The sequence below is a fragment of the Loxodonta africana genome, chromosome 4 (genome assembly GCF_030014295.1).
Source record: "Loxodonta africana isolate mLoxAfr1 chromosome 4, mLoxAfr1.hap2, whole genome shotgun sequence".
Taxonomy (NCBI): domain Eukaryota; kingdom Metazoa; phylum Chordata; class Mammalia; order Proboscidea; family Elephantidae; genus Loxodonta; species Loxodonta africana.
Genome location: NC_087345.1, coordinates 137428275 through 137449196, shown reverse-complemented (window position 1 = coordinate 137449196; position 20922 = coordinate 137428275). Strand labels below are relative to the sequence as shown.

At 43.3% G+C, this 20922-nt stretch overlaps 1 protein-coding gene across 1 annotated transcript in view; it reads left to right on the top strand.

The window, feature by feature from the left end:
- Nucleotides 1-20922, top strand: part of PRMT8 (protein arginine methyltransferase 8) — a 114607-nt gene that overhangs the window by 44633 nt on the left and 49052 nt on the right. Inside the window, exons 3-4 of the mRNA XM_003410625.3 lie at nt 12670-12825; nt 17080-17143. Of these exons, the coding sequence (XP_003410673.1) occupies nt 12670-12825; nt 17080-17143 (220 nt within the window). The remainder of the gene's footprint in view (nt 1-12669; nt 12826-17079; nt 17144-20922) is intronic.

Genomic DNA, 20922 nt, shown 5'->3' with positions numbered 1-20922 from the left:
CAGTGAGGGTTTGTGTTAATGATGCAACAGAACAGAGCTTCCTAACAAGAAGCTTGCTGGCTATCTGGTGGCACAGGGGCACTTTCACCCCCTTTCTGGTCTCCAGCACTCTCTCAAGCCACCCCAAAGGAACAACATCTACTGAGTGCTTACTAAGTGCCAGACACTGTTCTAGGCACATTACATGTATCATTTCACTTAGTGCTCATAAGAATCCTTCACTTAGTACCCATGAGAACCCTATGAACGAAATGCTTCTAGTACAGAAGCTTCACCTAGAATAAAATGAGAAAAGTGTTTTTTTAAAAAAAGGAACAAAAGTTTGTTTGCTATGTAAATGCATTATCAAGACAAATCTCAAAGCTCCTCCTTCATTAAACCCTTTCTATATTGAAATGGTGATACCACCATTGCTGTTCCAAGCATTTTATATTCTTGACTCATTTATTGCTCAGGTCAACCCTATGAGGTCAACATTATTACTGTCGCCATTTTACAGATGAGGATCTTTGACCTTAAGCCTCAGATCCCTTATTTGTCCTTGCTGGTTCCCTTGAACAAGGTCACACAACTTGTAAACAGCAGAGTTAGGAAATTAAACCTTCATAAAGTTTGGCCCCAGACTTCATTCCTAACCACCATACCATATAGTCTTCAAACAAACCTTTCTTTCTTGCTGGAAACCTTATGAATCACATTGACTCATTTGTTTTTGCTGGTTCCTTTGCAGCCACACATGAAGTTAGAGGGTGGAGGCAGGGTCCTTTAGTTACTTCTAGACTCCGGGGCCCAGCCTCATATACCCTAGGGAGGCCCAAGGTTTGGCTGCCTGAGAGCTGCTCTCCGCATAAAACCATTAAGCCTGGGGTCTGCAGGGAGGGGTGTGGTGCCCGTGCTCAGTTCTCAAGGTCCTGGCCCAGGAGGTCTGGGCAGCTGAGTCTGCTACCCTTGGTAGGTTGAATGCCTTCTTGAGGCTGAGCATTGTACCTTCCTTGATCTTGCTCTCCACTGGGGTAGGGGCTGGGGGAAGTGCACAGAGCTCTTTCCCTAGACTTCAACCCAGGGCTTGTCACATTATCTGAATGTAAAGCTTTGCTGACAAGGCTGCTAATCTAGTCACTCAGGTGATGCCTGATCAACACCACGGCTGGGCACCCAGAGGGTATCATTTCTACTTGGGAGAGGACAACAAAGGTCACCAGATAAATACTAGACCAGATTCCACAATTTGTGTATTCGGTAGAAAAATCAAACTTGTATATGAACACATATAAACAGTACAGACTGAGCAGAGAACTTGAAGCATTTACAGATCATAGAGACATTTTTTTCCTTAGTAACCTGTCCTAGAAGAATCCTTTGCAACCCTTCTAAACAGAAGTACTTCTTGATACCTAACTTCACTCCCTCCTGCTGAAGCTATAGGCCATTTCTAGACCCTGGCTTCTGGTGAAATGCCTAGGTCCTCTAGTATAGGGGTGGCTAGGTAGCCTTCCTCCAAGCCTGAAATTTCCTTCCACCCTGTTTTCTTTCTCTGAGATCATCTGGTATGAAAAGAGGTAGCAGGGGACATGGATGGATTCTTACCACTGTTCTTTGCAGAAAGCGGGCCTGCTCACCTCCTGTTACCGAGCCCAGGGATCTCTGTTCCATGCCAGAATGCTCGCGGCAATGCCTTTGCCTTCTTGGTCTGGGCAAGACCCATGTTTCACCACCCGGAATGGAGCTTGCCATTTGGCAGTCTTCTCCCCATCATTAACAAGATGCTTACACGGGCGGGCAGTATTGCCAGCTCGCTGATTAATTGCGGTCAGTGAGTGTTTAGGAAACATGGTGTGGGATGGATTGAGTTTGGTCAGTCTGTAAATACAAAGAAGAAGTGCAGGGCTGAGGGAAGGGCTGTTGGGGGCTGAAGAGCACAAAAAAAGCCATTCCGGACACTTCTGTTCTTCCCAGCCCATGGCTCCATCCAGAGACAACTCCATACTCAGACCACAGAGGGCAGGGGCCTAAAGAGAGGGGACTGTGGCCTTCCATTGCAGAAGAATGGAACCTTGAGCAGGAGCAGAAGTGACAGAGGAGATGTGTGTTTACTGAGGCCTTGGCGCTGAGAAGAGGGGTGGGCTCTGTGACCTCCCAGATCTCAGCTCTAAATTCTCAGCATCTCTGACAGTTGGCACTGAGCTTAGTGCCTCAGCTACGAGAAAAATCCTTGCCAGTGTGGCTGTGTTCCCGGCCCCCTAAGCCACGGGCGCCGATCCCACTCCTGGCCAGCTCCCTTTTTTTGACAACCTTGCTGCAGGTTCTTTTGAAATAGATTCTTCAGGGCCTCATTTCCCAGCAATTAGTCAAAGTGTTGTCATGTGTTTAATAGGCAGGGAAGCTGAGAGACAAAGTCATCCGCAGCTGGGGGCTGGGAATTGTTTTCAACAAAGACTGGCATGTTCTTGTTTGAAATTTCTTGAGACTTGTTTGGACTATTCTCCCAGGGATGATTAAATGAGGGGTGGAGGAAGGGGAGAGGGTCTTTTTTTTTTTTTTTTCTTTTGATAGGCCAGTTGAGGGAATGAGATGTCTGGAAGCCTTGCTAAGTCACAACTTCCATTCTCCCAGAATTTGCACCATTAGCTCTAACTCCTATGATCTGAGGCCTAAGGAAAGGAGGAAGGGGGCACAGAAGTGACAAAAGGGTGATGAACTAAAGGGTGGGGGGTTTTGGGGAGCTCATTTTTGGGGAAAAATAAACAAACTCCAGAGATGCCAGGCCAACCCATCTCCATCCACGAGAGGCACTAGAACTGCCTTTATCTGCAAAAATTGTAAACCAAAATCAATACTGTAATTATTGCCAGGATTAAGAGATTTCAGAAAACTTTGTCCTTATTTTGCCTTTACACCTTACCCCCCCTCAACTAGTTTCTTGCATGGATGAAAAGGGTCATAGTTATCACAAAATGCAAGAGCTCACACTTTTATAGCACTTACTATATTTAATCACAACAATTACCTTTTATAGCTCTTACTACCCCATTTTCTAGAGGAGGAAACTCAGGCACAGAGACAAATGACGTTTTGGATTAGAAAGCTGAAAAACAGTGGGACTATGATTTGAATGCAGGAATGCTGGCTTCAGAATCTGTGCCATTAACCACCATACTGTACTGATTTCCTATTGAAAAACAACAGTGTACCATGCTGTGCCTGGTGCTGGGTATACCTATCTTGCAGTCTTGTGGTCTCATAATCTTGATGCCTTGCAGTTTTGCAGTCTAGCAGTTTTATGGTGTTTGGTCCCAGGGACCTTCCGGAGGGAGAGGTTTGAGCTTGCCTTTGAAGTATTTGAAGCTAGATGTGAAATCAATCTAGCCAAACCTCCAGCTTAACTAGTAAGATCAAACACATCAGTCTCTGGCAGCACAGGAAGTAGTAGCTGGGCCGAACAGCGAATCCAAATCTTTTCAGATCTGTAGTGCTTTCATTCCAAGGCACTGATACAGGAATTAAAGCTACAACCCCTTCCCAAACCTGCTCAATTTCTGATTAGTTTGAACTGACCAGCCCATTACTATCTAGCTGATAACAAGGGAAAGGGCATTCCCCCTTGGGGAAAAAAAATCTACTTTAGACACTAGTTTCTTAAACACAATGTGTTTGAACAGAATAAAATATTACGAGACATGTGAAGAAAGAGGAGATTGTGATAGTTGAGAGAAAAATTAGTCTATAGAAACAGATCCATAGACACCCAGATGTTGGAATTATCAAAGACTTTAAAATAATTATGATAAATATTATTTTAAAAACTTTTCAGGAAAAATGGATAGAATGGGTGAAAATTTACAACTAAAAAATACAATATCTAAAACAAATACTCACAGGATGGGATTAATAGCAGATAGTGGGAATAAAAGAAAAGATCTGGGAATTTACGGAAAAGTCAATAGAAATCATCCAAATTGAAATAGAGAAAAAAGATTGAAAAAAAATGAACAGAGCCTCAGTGACTTGTGGAACAGAGTCAAGTGGTAAAAATATGAATAATTGCAGTTCTGGAAGGGTAGGAGAAAGAACAGGAAGCAAAAAAAAATTTTGAAGAAATATAGGTTGATAATTTTCTAAAGTTTATAAGAAAAAAAAACAACCCTCTGGGTTGATTTGTTGAAGCAAATGAAACCGCATCTGAAACGGCAGCAGCAATTGGGGTCACCACCTGGTTCGGTTTACAATAATCCACTGTCCCTCTTCAAGATCCGTCTACCTTCTTTACAGGCCAAATAGGCAAGTTGAATGAGGATTTGGTAGAAATCACTACTCCTGCATCTTTAAACTCTTAATAGGGGTCATAATCTCTGTAATTCTTTCAGACATACAGTATTGATTTTGGTTTACAATTTTTTTCAGATAAAGGCAGTTCCAGTGGCTTCTATTTTGTTTTTCCTAGCATAAAAGCCTTTACTCCATGGGCCAGGGAATCAGTGTGGGAATTCTGCCTATCACTGAGCATGTCTATTCCAACTATGCTTCCAAGAACTGGGAAATTAATGATAGGGCGAGTTTGGAAACCCGCTGGCCCCACTGTGAGAATGACTTGAGCTAAACTCCACTGATAAGCTGACCTCCATAGGCCCCTACCAACTAGTACACCACAGTGATGCTTTGGGTCTACAGGATACATTAGTGTCAGTTCAGATCCAGGGTCCATTATTCCTTTAAAAGTCTGATTAGTCCCTTGACCCCCAATGTATAGTCACTGTGGTAAATGGCAGCAGATCATTTTGGGGGAGTCTGGGAGAAAGATAAACAGGGGCTCTAGGTCTGTAAACTGGTTCAAGTCTGAGAATTGCTTGAGGGGCCATGACTGTCCTGGTGATTCAATCAGACTTCTGTTCACTCAACCTAGAACTTTTCTGTTTATACATATCAAGTAAGGATTTAGTAGACTGCCTATGTATTTCTCTTCCAGAGACACATGATTAACTAGCCAATATCATAGGTCTTTTCTACAAGTCGGACTATTCTGATTGCTGTTTTGGCTCCACTGTCTGTTATGATAATCATGTGTACCTTGTCTTTAGTGATTAAATACTGCCACTTGACCCCTGCCATCCTGGGATCCCATTATCCCCACTGCTTTTAGGGATCCCAGCTTGATTGTAGCAGTTCATACTGTAATTTCTGACCTGGAGAGAAAAGTGACCTCAAAGTTCTTCAAGGACGTTGGGTTTTTCTCATAAATGTATTTCTCAAAGGTGTGGTAAAAGATGTGTCTTCTGGACCCTCACAGGCTAGTGAGTAGCTCTTGCATCGTAAGTCTACTTGAACATTCCTATCTCCCTAAGCCTTTGGATGCTTTCCTCTCAGTATACCAGGGAGGTTCTGGCATTTCAATTTCATTTAGCGTAGGTGGCCTTTGGGTTGATATTTTAGTTAACCAACCAAGCAAACTGTTAGAGCCATTCCAAGCCCCCTGAGCTAAAACATAGAATCTGGAATCTCAGCTTAATGGCTGAGATTTATATTTTTTATTTCATTCATCTTGATCTTGCACCCTTAATACCCATCCCCACATAAATTTCTCAGGTTTCTGGCTATAAAAATTGGAAAAACCATGTAGCTCTGTTGGTGGGTATTGCACCACTCCATGAGTCTCATGTTGTCCCTCACCCTTTGTGGCTTTCTGAGAGCTGAATCTAGTTATAGGGCTAACAGAAAAGAGAGGGTAGTGGTTGTAGGTACTGAGGAGAAATATCAGCACCTTGCAGGGCAACTACCTCAGGGGAGGCCAGTATGACTCTTCAGGCCAAGAAGGGCTGTTTCTACTGACAAAGAAGACTTGGTATAATTTAGGGGTTTGAGGTACCCAGCTTCATCAGAATTTGTCTATATGTTTCCATTCTAATTTTCAGGATCCTACTCCTTCCCAATCAATGCCCTAACTTTAACAAAATAGAGCCTGTGTGGGTGGGAATTCAATTTTCATTGTACTTTAGGTACTTGCAGGATTATACTTTGGGTTTAGTATTCAGAAATCTCAGCTGCAACTATAGGAGATAAGGGCTCCTTACAGGGGCAGCACAGAAACTTCCAGGTGCATTATGCAGACCATAAGCCAGGAATTTAAAGCCCTGAGAGCATAGTTTTCATTCCCCAAGTTTTTCAGCACAATTAGAAACAAGCAACCAATCAACCCATTATACTCCTTATTTTGACTAAAGTGTTCTAAGGTAGCAAATATTGTCACCACTTTCTATAGGTACTTGGTTACAGGTATCTAAAGGTGATAATTTGAGTAAGTGTTTTTTTTTTTTTGCCATTTCGTGTTATGGATTACCAGTGCCCTCTTTATCACTGGAGAAAAAGTCATTGGTGCCTTTAAAAGTAACAATTCCAGAAAACCCAGAACCAATTCAGAGAAGTGATCCTTATATTCTCTTCCTCTGGAACCACTTTTGTTACCAAATTCTGTATTATTCAGGGTACAATCAGAAAAGCAGAACCAATAGGAATTATTTATATATATATATATGGTCTCTATGAGTCAGAATCAACTCCATGGCAATGGGTTTTTTTTTTTTTTTGGTATACACACACTTTCATATATCCAAGCCCATTGCCTTGGAGTTGATTCTGACTCATAGGAAAACTACAGGACAGAGTAGAACTGCCCCAAAGGGTTTCCAAGGCTGTAATCTTTACGGAAGTAGATTGCCACTTCTTTCTCCCATGGAGGAGTGGCTGGTAGGTTAGAACTGCTGATCTTTCAGTTAGAGGCTGAGGGCTTAACCGCTGCACCATCAGGGCTCTTTGTACATATACATATACATATACATATACATATACATATACATATACATATACATATACATATACATATACATATACATATACATATACATATACATATACATATACATATACATATACATATATGTAAAAGAACTTGTTACAGAGAATTGGTTTATGTAATTGTGTAAGGCTGTTCCTCTGTGCCTGGGCCTGGAGCAGGCTGTCAGGGAATATGGATGTAAAATGAAGGGGGCAATCAGGAGCAAGCTGGAACCGAAACACACAAGCTGAAACCTTACAAGGAGAGACTAAAACCCCCGTCCATTCTTATTGCCTTTGACCTTGGTGGTGAGGCTATCGTGCCGACCTGAGGTGTCTCACCATGAAGTTAAACACACGCACTTGGCCCAGGAGTCAGAGAAGCTGATGGAGGGTCCAGGGAAAGGTAAGGCAATTGCAGGCCCAGCTGCCGCTTCAACCATCGAGGTGAATCAGCAGGTCAGCAACACCGCGTGACCATGACGTGGCTGCTGCCTCCCTATAGCCTTCCAGATCTCTCCTGAGTCTCTCTTGTGACCCACCCTAAGGGGAAACATGCAAAAAAGGGGAATTCTGGAAAATGTAGTTCAGTTTGGCCAAGTTGACACATTACGGAGCGATCACGACATGTGTGCAAAAAGCTTCAAAAAACATGAAGCGAATCCTACAGAAATAAAGGGAAAAATAGACAAACCCACCATCATGCTTAAAGATTTTAATACTTCTCTCTTGATAATTGATAAACAAATACACAGAAAATCAATAAAGATGCAGAAAATTTGAGCAATATCATCAAACAACCTGATCTATTTGGCATGTGCGTTAGTTATCCAGTGCTGCTATAACAGAAATACCACAAATGGGTGGCTTTAACAACAATAACAACAAAAAATTATTTTCTCACAGTTTAGGAGGCTAGAAGTCCAAATCCAGGACACTGGTTCTAGGGAAAGGCTTTTTCTCTTTTGGTTCTGGGGAAAAGTCCTTGTCACTTTTCAGGTTCCATTTCTTGGCTCCTTGGTGATCTTCATGTGGCATGGCATCTATCTTCCCCCATCTCTGCTTGTTTGCTAAATCTACTGTTTTATATCTCAAAAGAGATTGACCTCAGACACACCCTGTACTAGTCCTGCCACATCAACATAACAAAGAAAATCCATTCCCAAATGAGATTATAGCCACAAATATACCCAAAAAAATAGCCAAACAAACAAACCAAAAATGCACTGCTGATTCCTACTCATAGGGACCCTACAGGGCAGAGTAGAATTAGCCCATATGGTTTCCAAGGTTGTAGTCTTTATGGAAGCAGACTACCACATTTTTCTCCCACAGAGCAGCTGATGGCTTCGAACCACCCACCTTTCAGTTAGCAGCCAAGTACTTAACCACTTCACCACCAGAGCTCCTTAATCACTGATAGAAAACCTGTTGCCATCAAGTCTATTCCAACTCATAACAACCGAAAGTACAGTGTAGAACTGCTCCATTTACAACACATGTTTTGGGGGATACAATTCAATCTGTAACAGCATGTATAGAATGTTACATCCCCAAACTACAGAATACACATCCTTTTTAAGTGCACATGAGAACATTCACTACAACAAATTGTATTTTGGGCCATAAAACAAGTCTCAGTGAATTTCAAAATATTGAAATCATACAGAGTATTTTTTTTTTTTATCCTAATGGAGTTAAATTAGAAACTCATAGCAGTAAATTATCTATAAAATCTCCACATGTTTGGAAATGAAGCAGCACTCTTCTAAATAATCCCTGGATCAAATAAGAAATCACAGGAAAAATTAGGAAATATACTGAACTGAATGGTAGTAAAAGCACAACACCCCAGACTTTGTGGGCTATAGTTAAAGCAATCCTTAGAGAGAAACTGTCTTAGTCATCTAGTGCTGCTATAAAAGAAACACCACAAGTGGATGGCTTTAACAAAGAGAAGTTTATTTCCTCCCAATAAAGTAGGCTAAAAGTCCAAATTCAGGGCGTCAGCTCCAGGGGAAGCCTTTCTGTCAGCCTTCTCATCAGTCTTCCCCCAGCCTAGGAGCTTCTCCACGGAGGGACCCCAGGTCCAAAGGACAAGCTCTGCTCCTGGCACCGCTTTCTTGGTCCTATGAAGTCCCTCTGTCTCTCTGCTTGCTTCTCTCTTTTGTATTTCAAAAGAGATTGCCTCAAGACAAAATCCAATCTTGTAGATTGAGTCCTGCCTCACTAACACAACTGTCACCCATCCTCCCTCATTAACATCATAAAGACAGGATTTACAACATATAGGAAAATCACACATCATCAGAAATCATGGCCCAGCCAAATTGGTACATACAATTTTGGGGGGACATAATTCAATGCATGACAGAAATCTATAGCTTTAAGTGCTTATGTTAGAAAAGAAGAAATGCATAAAATCAGTGACCAAAGTTTCCATCTTATGAAGGTAGAGTAGGTAGAGCAAATAAAAACCCAAGTAAGCTGAAGAAAGGAGACAATGAAGATGAGAACAGAAATCAATGAAATAGAACTCAAACAACTGAGAAAACAAAAAAACTGAAAGTTAAATTTTTTTTGAATTTACTTTCTTGTTGTTGAGATTATACACAGCAAAACATACACTGATTCAGCAGTTTCTACACGTACCATTTAGTAACACTGATTACATTCTTCAAGTTGTGCAACAATTCTCACCTTTTTCTGAGTTGTCCCTCCCCCATTAACACAAACTTACTGCCCCTTAAGGTTCGTATCTAATCTTTCAAGTTTCTGTTGTCAATTCGATCCCATATTAAAAAAAAAAAAAAAATTTTTTTTCCCGTATAGATAGTTCTTAAAAAAGCATAGTGCTCAAGGCTGACTTTTTTTTAACTAGTTAAGGTAAACTACATTTTGATTTTAAGAAGATTTCAGGGGATATTTTTGGTTTAAGTTTTAAAGATTACTTCAGGGAAGTAGTTTCAGGGGTTCATCTAACTTTCATGGCTCCAAGAAGTCTGGAGTCTATAAAAATCTAAAATTCTTTTCTACATTTTCCCCCTTTTGATCAGGATTCTCTTATAGAATCCAAAAGTTTTCTGAAAAGACTAAATAAATAAATGTATAACACCTAGCTAGCCTGCTCAAGTCTAAAAAAAAAAAAAGAGAGAGAGAGAAAACGGATATTATAATACCATAAACACAAACAAGGACTCATTACAGATCATATACATATTCAAAAGATAGGAGAATACTATGACAATGTTATGCCGATAAATACATCTTAGATGAAATAGATAAATTCCTTGGGGGGAAAAAAAACCTTGTCAAAACTGACACAAGAATGAATAGAAACCTAAAAATGCCCTCTATCTAGTAAGCAAATGAAATTCATAATTAAAAACTTTCCTACTAAAAAGTAAGTGAATCTCCAGGCCCATACGGTTTTACTGGTGAATTGTATCAAATATTTGAGGAATAAACAATACCAACCTCACACAAATGCTTTCAGAAAGTATGAGAAAAAAGAACTTTATAACTTGTGTGATGAGGTCAGTGTAGCCTTGATTACCTGACAAGGTAATTAAAAAAAAAAACAAAAAAAACTACAGTTCAATATACCTCATATATATAGATGCAAAAATCTGCAACAAAATATGAGTAAACAAAAGTCATCAATATTTTAAAAAGATATACATCATGATAGAGCATTGGTTCAACATTTAAAACCATCAATGGAACTCTGTACATTAAAGGAGAAAAGTCAATACCATACCAAAAGATGCAAAAAAAAGGCATGTGATAAAATTCAATACCAATTTATGCAAAAAACTCTCAGTAAGTTAGGAATAGAAGGGAACATCTTCAGCTTGATAAAAAGGCATCTGTGGAAAACCTACAGCTAAAATTATACTTAAGGGTCATATACACGTTTGGAACAAAGGAAGAATGTCTGTTCTCTCTACTTCTTTCAACATTGTTCTGGAAGTCTTCACCAGTCAACAAGTCATGAGAAAATAGGAAATAAAAGGCATGCAGATAGGAAAGAAGAAGTAAAACTCTCTTCATTCATACATAGATGACAAGATTTTTTTTTACATAGAAAATCAAAGGAATCTATAAATATCCTACTAGAACTAATAAGTGAATTAAGCAAAGCTGTAGGCTATAAGGTCAATATGTATACTAACACGAAACAATTGGAAAATGAATTTTTTTAAATATCGTATATAAAGCATAACATAACATACTTAAGAATAATTTAATGATGGGAATCTAAGACTTCTGTACCAAAAGGTATAAAACACTGCAGAGAGATATTAAAGAAGACCTAACTAGATGAAAATCAAGTTCTTGTTAAGATGTCATTTCTCTCCAAATTAATCTATAGATTCAGTGCAATTATAATCAAAATCTCAACAGAATATTTTGTGTAAATAGACAGACTGATCCTAAAATTTATATGAAAATGTAAGGCACCTAGAATAGCCAATGTCATCATGTAAAAAGAACAAAGTTGGAGGACTGTCACGAGTTCATTTCAAGATTAATATAAAGCTACAGTAATGAAGTCAGTGTTGAATTGGTATATCAATGAGACAGATCAGAGAGGCCAGAAATTGATTAATACATGTGCAGTCAATTGATCTGGGGTGAAGGTAGCAAGATAACTTAATGAGGAAATGATAGTTCTTTCAACAAATGGCGCTTCAACAGCTAGATATTTGTATTTAAAAAAGTGAGCTCACACCTTTAATTCACATTGCATGCAAAAATTAATTTGACAGGAATCACAGACCTAAATGTAAAAACCACAACTATAAAACTTCTGGAAGAAAACATAGGGGACTATCTTTGTGACCTTGGAATAGACAAAGGTTAGACAGGACACAAAAAAATGTGTGTACATTTGTCAAAACCCTTACACTAAACTACACACTTAAAATCTGTGCTTTTTATTATATGCAAATCATACCTCAATAAAGTTGATTTCTAAAAAATATTCATTCCAATACTATTGGCAGTGAATTAGACGTGTTTACCAATGTGTCAAATGGCTGAAGACCCCTTCCTCACCACCATACAGATTAATCACGTTCTCCTTGGACCAGAGAAAATTGCAACAGGCAATCTAGTTGCAAAGCTCTTTGATAATGCTGGGCAGAGGAATATCTTTTCTGTTCTTAAAAACAAACAATAACAACAACAAAATAGAAATACAAAACACACATGAACAAACTCTTCTTTAATAACCTATTCAATGACAATTCTCTCACCATGGCAGACAATTCTGCTTCAGGTCTTATTTCAGTCTCTCATGCTGCTTTGTACTGATACTACCTTTTGTTCTTTTTTTTTTTTTTTTTCTTATTGTACTGTTGTAAAAAACATACATGACATATTTGCCAAGCCAGCATTTTTTACACGTACAATTCGGTGACACCAATTACATTAATCATGTTGTGCAACCATTACCAGTACTGGTTGCCAAGTTTTCCATCTCCATAAACAGATACTGTTCACATGGGGTCATCATGAGTTGCAATCAACTCCACAGCAAGTGGTTTATTATCATTGGTTCTTTGACAAATTCGAGCCTTCCAGTCTGAACATGAGTTTCTCTTCTAAAGCTAGCTGAAGTTATCATTCTTGGGTAGAGTTTTGAGGCTGGCGTGGTTTGGCAGGATGCAGCCCTGCCTACGGGTAGCCCTGCCCCAGTGCCCCACAGCAGTCTTCTATGGTTCTGCCTGATGACATCATTTGAGATCCTTGAAGAATTTTGGTGGGGTGATCCTGGAGCCTATGACCCCAGGTGCTTTGAAGTACATTGACATTGCCTTTTCTTTCCTTCCACCCCAGGAAATGCTGAAGGACGAGGTGCGAACACTCACTTACCGGAACTCCATGTACCACAACAAGCATGTGTTCAAGGACAAAGTGGTGCTGGATGTTGGGAGTGGCACTGGGATCCTTTCCATGTTTGCTGCCAAAGCCGGGGCCAAGAAGGTGTTTGGGGTGAGCATGTCACTCCCTTGCTCACTTTGGCCTCCTTACAGGCATCCCCTTGCTCCTCTGCCTTCTCTAGCAATATACACCTGGCAATATACACCCTTCCAAGAAGTGCAAACCCTGGTCCATTTCTCTTGCTGAGATCACCCCTTTGAGGAGGAGTAGAAAAAATCACCACACCAGCTGACGTCAAGTCAGTTCCGACTCATAGTGACCCCATGTGTGTCAGAGTAGAACTGTGCTCCACAGGGCTTTTGATGACTGATTTTGTGGCAGTAGATGACCAGGTCTTTCTTTTGAGGTGCCTCTTGGCAGACTCAAACCACCAACCTTTTGGATAGTAGCTGAGTGGAATTGACTCAACGGTAACTGAGTGGTGGTTAGAGAAAATCAAGTTGTTATTGTTGGGTACCATTGAGTGACTTCCAGGAGGCAGGGCAGGCTCCCATGATTACCAGTCATCTGAACATTGCTCCTTGCTCCATGCTCTGGTGACTGCTGACTTTGCATGAGAATTTTTGACTTTTCTGAGCCCACTCCAATGCCATCATTACCTCACAGTGCTTACTTCCACTGCCAGTGTGGTTACACAGATGAGCTCTGGTTTGAATCTCTGCTCCTTCATTCATTAGATGTGTGACCTTGGGCTATTCCCTTCTCTGTACCTCAGTTTCCCCATTCGTAAAACGAACCTGATAATAGCATTTTGCCCACAGAGTAATTGTGAAGATTAAATAAGTTTAATATATATGTAAAGGGTTTACAACAATGCCTGGCATATGGCAAATGCTCAGTGTTTATTATTAGAGTTGGATGGGTCCCTCGGGAATAATAACAGAAAATCTGCTTCGTTTTTTCCTTAAAGTGCAAACTGGTAGTTTTAAATTCTGCTACTTCGGTTGCCACATCCTCTCCAGGCTAGAAGTGGAGGGTCCCGGCCTTCCCCTGGGTTTCAGGAGATGGGTGTACACAGCCTGATGACAGAGGGCCTCAGAGAGTCCAGAGCTGGGAAGAAACTGTGAAAAAGAAGAGCTCTCAGCTGCTGGCTGACATTCGAAAAATGCAGTGCATCCAGAGTTGGCAAACGGAAATTCCTCTTGATCAAGATGAAAGACAAACCATAATCAAACACCCAGCATGTACATATCCCAGTTACAGAGGCCCCAAGGGGATGGAGCAGCAGTCAGTAGCTCTTCCCGTCCTGTGCTTTTGGCTGGGCCATCCTGTAGCCTGTCCTGAGGCTCCCAGGCAGTCTGTTGTTGGGTGCTGCTGAGTCAATTCCAACTCATAGTGACCCCATGTGACAGAGTAGAATTGCCTCATGGCGTTTTCTTGGCTGTAATCTTTACAGAAGCAAATTGTTAGGTCTTTCTCCTGCAGAGTCGCTGGGTAGATTGGAACTGCCAACCTTTCGATTAGCAGCCAAGTGCTTAACTGTTGCACCACAAGGCCTCTTTACAGGCGGACTAAACCAAAAACCAAAACCTGTTGCCGTAGAGTCTATTTCGATTCATAGTGACCCTATAGGACAGAGTAGAACTGCCCCATACGGTTTTGAAGGACTGGCTGGTAGATTTGAACTGCCAACCTTTTGGTTAGCAGCTAAGCTCTTAAGCACTGGGCCACCAGGGCTCCAGGCTGACTAGCACTCTCCAGATCTTCTTGGCCACCCCCTATCCCCGGAGGCTTGCCCCTCTCTCAGGGGTGGATTAACCAATAAGCCTGGTATGCACTGGCTTACAGTAAGCAAGGTGCACACAGGCTTAATTGTGCTTACTTACTAATCTGTAGTGTACAATTTCACATGGGTTTCACCTCCTCAAAGATGTGAAAAATAGGTGAAATTGTGCATTACAGATTGGTAAGTAAGCACAATTAAGCCCGTGCACACCTTACTTATTGGGTAATCCTACCCTGCCCTCTGTCACCCACAGGGATGGCTTTCTCCCTCCATGCCTGTCTTGGAAAACACGTGGGTCAGGAAACTGGGGCTGTCCTTGAGGTACTCTGGCATGACCTTGACTGGGAAAAGCTGTGATGTCCTCATCTGAGGTATATATTGAGGGTAGGGGGCCGATATAGATTTCCAAGGTCAAGTTGTGTCATCATCATTCGTTCTTGCCCCTCCCACCTTCTGGCCTTCCTTCACAAGGCCCTCCTTACCAGGGACAGACTCAACTCTCAAGGGGATCACAGAGCATCAGAGCTGGATTTGAGTCCATGTGGTGCTCCCAAAGCGCTTTCTCTCTCAGTGCTGCCTCTGAGGCCCTGCCTCAGCTCTGGCCTCAGTTGGGGCATGGGTGGCGGAGGGCTGAGCAGGGAGTAGCAGGGCTGCCTGTCATTGGTTTCAAGTGGTCCAGGGTCTCCAGGCAAGAGCTGTCAGGAGGCTCCCACTCAGCGCCTTCCAGCTGTGGTGACTCGCTGCAATCTGTCTCCCTCCCGCTCTTTTTCTATAACAGCTCTTTTATAAGTAGCTCCACCACATTTAGCTGGGCTTCTTTCCGGATGGCTCATTTCACAGTTTCTCCTGTTCCAGACTCCCTCTTCCACCTACTGCTCTCCTCCAGTGGGGGAGATGGGATGGCAGGAGAGACAGAAAGAGAGAGAGGAGAGACAGGGAGAGAGAGAGAGAGGAAGAGAGAAAGAGAAGAGAGGGAGAAGAAAGAGACAGGGAGGATGAGAGACAGAGGGAGAGAGAGAGGGAAAGACAGAAGAAAGAGAGAGAGGACGAGAAAGAGCCAGACCATTGACGGAGACACTGAGAAATAGAAACAGACACGAAGAGAGAAATGAAAAGAGAAGGATAAAGACTCAGAAAAGCTAAAGTAATGGAAGAGAGTTAAAAAAAAAAAAAAAAAAGAACAAAGGAGCAAGAACAAAAGAAAAGAATGAGGAAAATGTAGAGAGGTAAAGAGAGTAGAGTAGGGGAAAGGAATAGAGGTCAGGAGAGAGAAAAAGGAGGAAAGAGAATAACAATGATACCTCACAGTCCTGGGTGCAGCCAGTCGCAGCTCTAAGTGTTTGACATGCATTAGCTCATTTAATCCTCACAACCACCATCTGAAACAGGTGCTGGGATTTTACTCATGAGGAAACAGACACAGTTAAAAAGTGGCAAGGGCAGAATGTGAATCCAGGCTGCCTGGCTCCATGTCCCATGTTCTTAATCTCTAAATGCAGTAGTAGTCTCTTGCAGACGAGATGATGACCTGGCAAGGAAGGGAAAAGAAGAGGAGAGACATGGTATTCCAGACAGTGGGATCTGAAGGCCACTGATGCTGGTAGCTCCGGAAAGAGCTGGTTCTCCTGTAGGGGTGAGCCTTGGGGCCAGGGTCAGCTTCCTTAGATGCTGCTCTAACACAGGGACCCTCCCCCACAGCATAGGTTTCCTCACATCCCCAAGGCATTGATGGAGGCTGCCAGCAGCTCCCTCCTTGTCCCTGTGCAACTTTTGGAGGACATGTTCCCTCCCAGAGACCCTGTAGGTAGCCTGAGGTGGGCTTCTTATGTAATGGTGAGAGGAGCCCAGGGCCTCAACACAGACCAGCCTGGGGCTCTGTCTCCAACCATTCCTACAAGGTCTTGCTCTTGACTGATGGTCAACTAATCTCTCAAATGGCCCTTTGCTTAGGAGCTTTTAGAAGCCTGGTGTGTCTTCCAGATTAAAAGCAATAAATCCTTTTAAAGGTAGAGGCAGCAGAAGAAGAGAGTCAACTTGAGTGTGCATTGGTGGGGACTGGTCTTGAGACTGGCCCTATTGCCCTGACTGGGCATTTTCCAGATGGCCCACAACCTGCAATAGGCCCAGCTTGCTCTGGGTGGACTGCGGGGGAGGTGGGGGGGAGGATAAAGTCAAGAGAAACTCACAGCAACTCTGGTCACAGTCTGCCTGGCCCGTCCTCTCTGGAGAACAGTGTCTGTGGCGTCACATCCCATTTTCCTCCAGCCAGGAGAGTGAGGCTGCCAGCTTCTCCTGAATCTCCCAGCTCAGACACCAGGCCCACATCAAGGGGCAGTGGCTGGGTTTCTGTCTCAGGGCAAAGGCAGCCTGATTTAGTGGAAGAGGCCCTGGTCTGGGAATCGGGAGGTTTGAGCTTTAAGGTTTAATCTGCCATGAATTAACTGTTCAGCCATAAGCAAGTCACTTTACCTCCTTGGTTCTCAGCTTTGCCATCAGTTAATAGCCCTTGAGTCGCTTTGGCGTTGGATGTGCTGTGATGTTTTTTGATACCTTGCTCCTTTATTCTATGCCCTTTCTAGATTGAATGCTCCAGTATTTCTGACTACTCAGAGAAGATCATTAAGGCCAACCACTTGGACAACAGTAAGACAACCCTCCAAGTATTTTGCTGTGGATGAAGGGGATGAATGAGGGTCTTGCACTTTCTTGCTTGGGTTGCGTAGACTGACATATGAGGGAAGAGTACAGAGAACTTGGACTCGGGGAGGTGGAGCACCCAGCCAAGGGAGGTCCCTGTTGGTAGGACTGCAGCTGTGGATATCTGATGCCCCCACACTCTACCATGCCAGCCAATGGTTACATCCATCACATCTCAGCTTCCTTACTGGCCATACCCACTGCTTTGTCCTAGCTTTAGACAATCTGTTGAGTTCTGCAAAATGGCTATTACTCTTTCTCCTTTCCCTCTCCACAGCCTGCAGCCCTACTTCTCCCTATCCCCAGCCCAGTGGCATCATGGCAGACCCAGACCTCAAGCCCTGCCTGTGAAGGGACATGATCCTTCACTGCCCACAGACTCTATTGCTGATGGGGCTGTCTTGGCAATTTGGCTCCCCTTGAAAGTGGGACCTTTTTCAAGCTGGAGATTGATTATAAAGAGAGGCATGCTCCCTGCTCTTCCACTCCTCACTCCTTTCCTGTGGACTAAACATTCCCAGTCCCTTCCCTCTGTAGCCCATATTGACCATGTTCAGACTTGCAAATGTCCCTGATTAGAGGATTGCCTTATAAAACAAAAAACCAAACCTATTGCCACTGAGTCAATTCTGACTCATAGCAACCCTATAGGACAGAGTAGAACTGCCCCCATAGAGTTTCCAAGGAGTGCCTGACAGATTTGAACTGCTGACCCTTTGTTTAGCAGCCATAGCACTTAACCACTATGCCAATATTTTTTATCGATTAAGAGGATTGGATTTAGTGCCCAGGCCCTGTGCTCAGGGCTGGGAGAACTTCAAAGGAAGAGCAAGAAACAGTCCCTGCCTTTACAGTGGCTATCAGATGGGGAGAAGGGACTCGGGGCACTCCGAGTACATGGGGTAGATGCTGGAGCTACAGTGATGAGCAAGCCACAGACCCTGTCCCAGGAGCTCAAGGAGAATGACAGGTAGGCAAGAAGTTGCAGTACAGAGGACTAAGCTGGAGCAGACAGCAGGGCTGGTGGGGAGGCCGTGGTACCAAAGCAGCCTTAGCAGTGGGCCTCGGAAGGGCTAATTCCAAAAGGAGCTCATAAACAGATTTACAAAGGGCGGAATGGATGAGGGTTACAGGTAAGAACATTCCCCAGAGGGGTCAGGTGAGGGGATAAGTTGGCAGACCTCGGCAGGGGGAGAGAGAAGAGCTAGAATAAGAGATAAGGGTGTGGAGCAAGGAATCTGTATTTAGCGTCCACCCTGAGAGCACCTGGGAACTGAGGTGTTGCATGTAGTCTCTGTCCCAGGATCTGAGGCTCTGAGGAGTCACACAGTCTCCCTCTGTTTGCTGTGACCTTGGTTCCATGGATAAAGCCCATGCATGCCCCCTTCTGATCCCCCAGGAAGTCTTGGGCTTCCACCCCCAGCCCCGCACCCTGCCCCTACCCACCACCCCCACCACAGGTGCCTGCTGTCCAGATAACTCTTTGAGCCTGACCTAAGAAACTAGGTACAGGTGGTACCTTTGCCCTTCACACACCCTAACAAAGCTATTTATACGTGGCCCTGGCCCTGCCACCTGTCTTGCTTGCTGCTTGACCCACTTGCTGCAGACTCTTTGGAAGGGCAAGAACATTCATTCAACAAATGTGGCTTTGGGGATAAAGCAGTATACAAGGCTGATAAAGTCCCTGACCTTATAGATTTCACATTTCAGCCAGAAGATGGAGACAGTTAATAAACATGTAAACACTCAAAGAAAAATGTCAGATGGTAATAAGTGCTCTGACGACAATTGAAGTAGGGTGATAGGACAGATAGGTGGCTACTATAGGTTGGATGCTCTCTGAAGGGGCCATTTAAGCTGATATTTGAATGGCATGAAGATAGGGAACACCCAATACAAAAGCCTCCAAGCAGGATTGAGCTCAACATGCTCAAGGAACAAAAAGAAGGCCAGCCTGGCCTGAGCATTGAGGGCAAAGCGGAAAGTGGGGGAAGGGGGCCAGGGCCAGACCACATTGGGCTTTGTAAGCCAGAAAAACAAGTTTGGATTTTATTCTAAGGATGATGGAGGCCTTTGGGGAATTTTAAGTAAGGGAGGAGCATGATCAGATTTATATTTGTAAAAAGATCCCTCTAGCTGCTCTATGGAGAATGAGTTGTAGGCAGCAAGCATAAAGAAGAGACCCTTTAGGAGGCTACTGCAGCGCTCCAGGAGAGAGATGCCTTGGTGTGGATGGGGGTGGTGGCAGTGGAGTGGAGAGAAGTAGCCTTATAGATTGGATGTGGGCTTGAGAAAAAAGAAAGAAGTTAAGGATTACTTTTTTTTTGGTTTGAGCAGCTGGATGGGTGGTGAAAGGCTGGAGGTTGAACATTCATGGGGGTAGCAGGAGGGAACAAGAAATCAACAGTTCGCTTGTGCACATGTTAGGTTTGAGACAACCATTGGGCATCCAGGCAGAGATGTTGAGTAAGAGTTGGGTATAAGAGCCTACAGTTGCAGAGAGAGTCAGAGCAGGGCACATATAATTGGCAGTTGTCAGGATATACATGTTATTTGAAGTCACAAGATGAGGGCACTTAGGGGTAATCCATAGCTAGAAGAAAAACATAGGCCAAAGATAGGATTCTAAGGCATTTCAACATTTGGAGGTCAAGCAGAGGAGGAGTGGCCAAAGAGGCAGAGAAGGTATATTCATTGGGATTGAAGAACATTCAGGAGAGGAAGTACCGTGAAGCCAAGGGAAGGAGGAACTGGTCAACCATAGGGAACGCTAACAGATCAAGTAAGATAAGGAGAGGAAGTGACCATTGAATTTGGCCACATGGAGGTTATTGGTGATCTTAACAAGAGCACCGTCATTGTGGGGGTGAAGTTAAAGAACGGACTGTGAAGTGAGGACTGTAAGTAATTCTTGCTGCTATTGGGAAAGGAGAAATGGAAGAGTGGCTGCTGGGGTGTGTGCGGCTAAGGGAAGGGTTTACTTTCTAAAGATGTTGTTGTTAGGTGCTCTCAAGTTGGTTCTGACTTATAGTGACCCTATGTACAACAGAATGAAATTCTGCCTGGTCCAGCACCATCCTCACAACATGCAAGCCACTACAATACGATAAACTGACAGACAAGTGGCAGCTCCTAAAGATACGTGATATGAAAGCATGTGTGTATGCATGATTCCGTGGTCCAGTAAATAAGCAGAGAGAAATTGCAGATCCGGCAAAGAGAGTAGATAAATGCAGGAACAAAGACCTTGAGAAGCCAGAGTGGGTGGGATCTGAGCATAGGTGGAGGGGTGGGTCTTCTTGCTAGAATAGGGACTTTTCAACCATAGTAACAGAGGGAAACGGGGAGCTTGGCTCCAGATGGAGGTGGGCTGGTGGTGGGAAGCCCCTGGTTTGGTGCTTCTATGTTCTCAATGGAGAATGAAGCAGCCATTGGCAGAGAGGAGGGGAAGGGAAAGGAACGTAACAGTTTTGAAAGGATGTGAGAAAGAGTAGAAGCATATCTTGGAGAGAGGGAAAGCAGACATGCTGGGGTAGTGGGGATTGCTGGGAAGTGTCCAGCACCTGTTAGAAATGTGTAGACATGGATCTGAAGTGAGTCCAGTTTGCAATGTTGTGTGGTTTATCTCTTACAAAGCTCAGCAGCTTGAGTGTGAGTGAAATGGAGGGATGCTTGGGTTGGGGCTTTGCTGGAAGGACAGGGCAAAGGGCAGAGGTATAAGG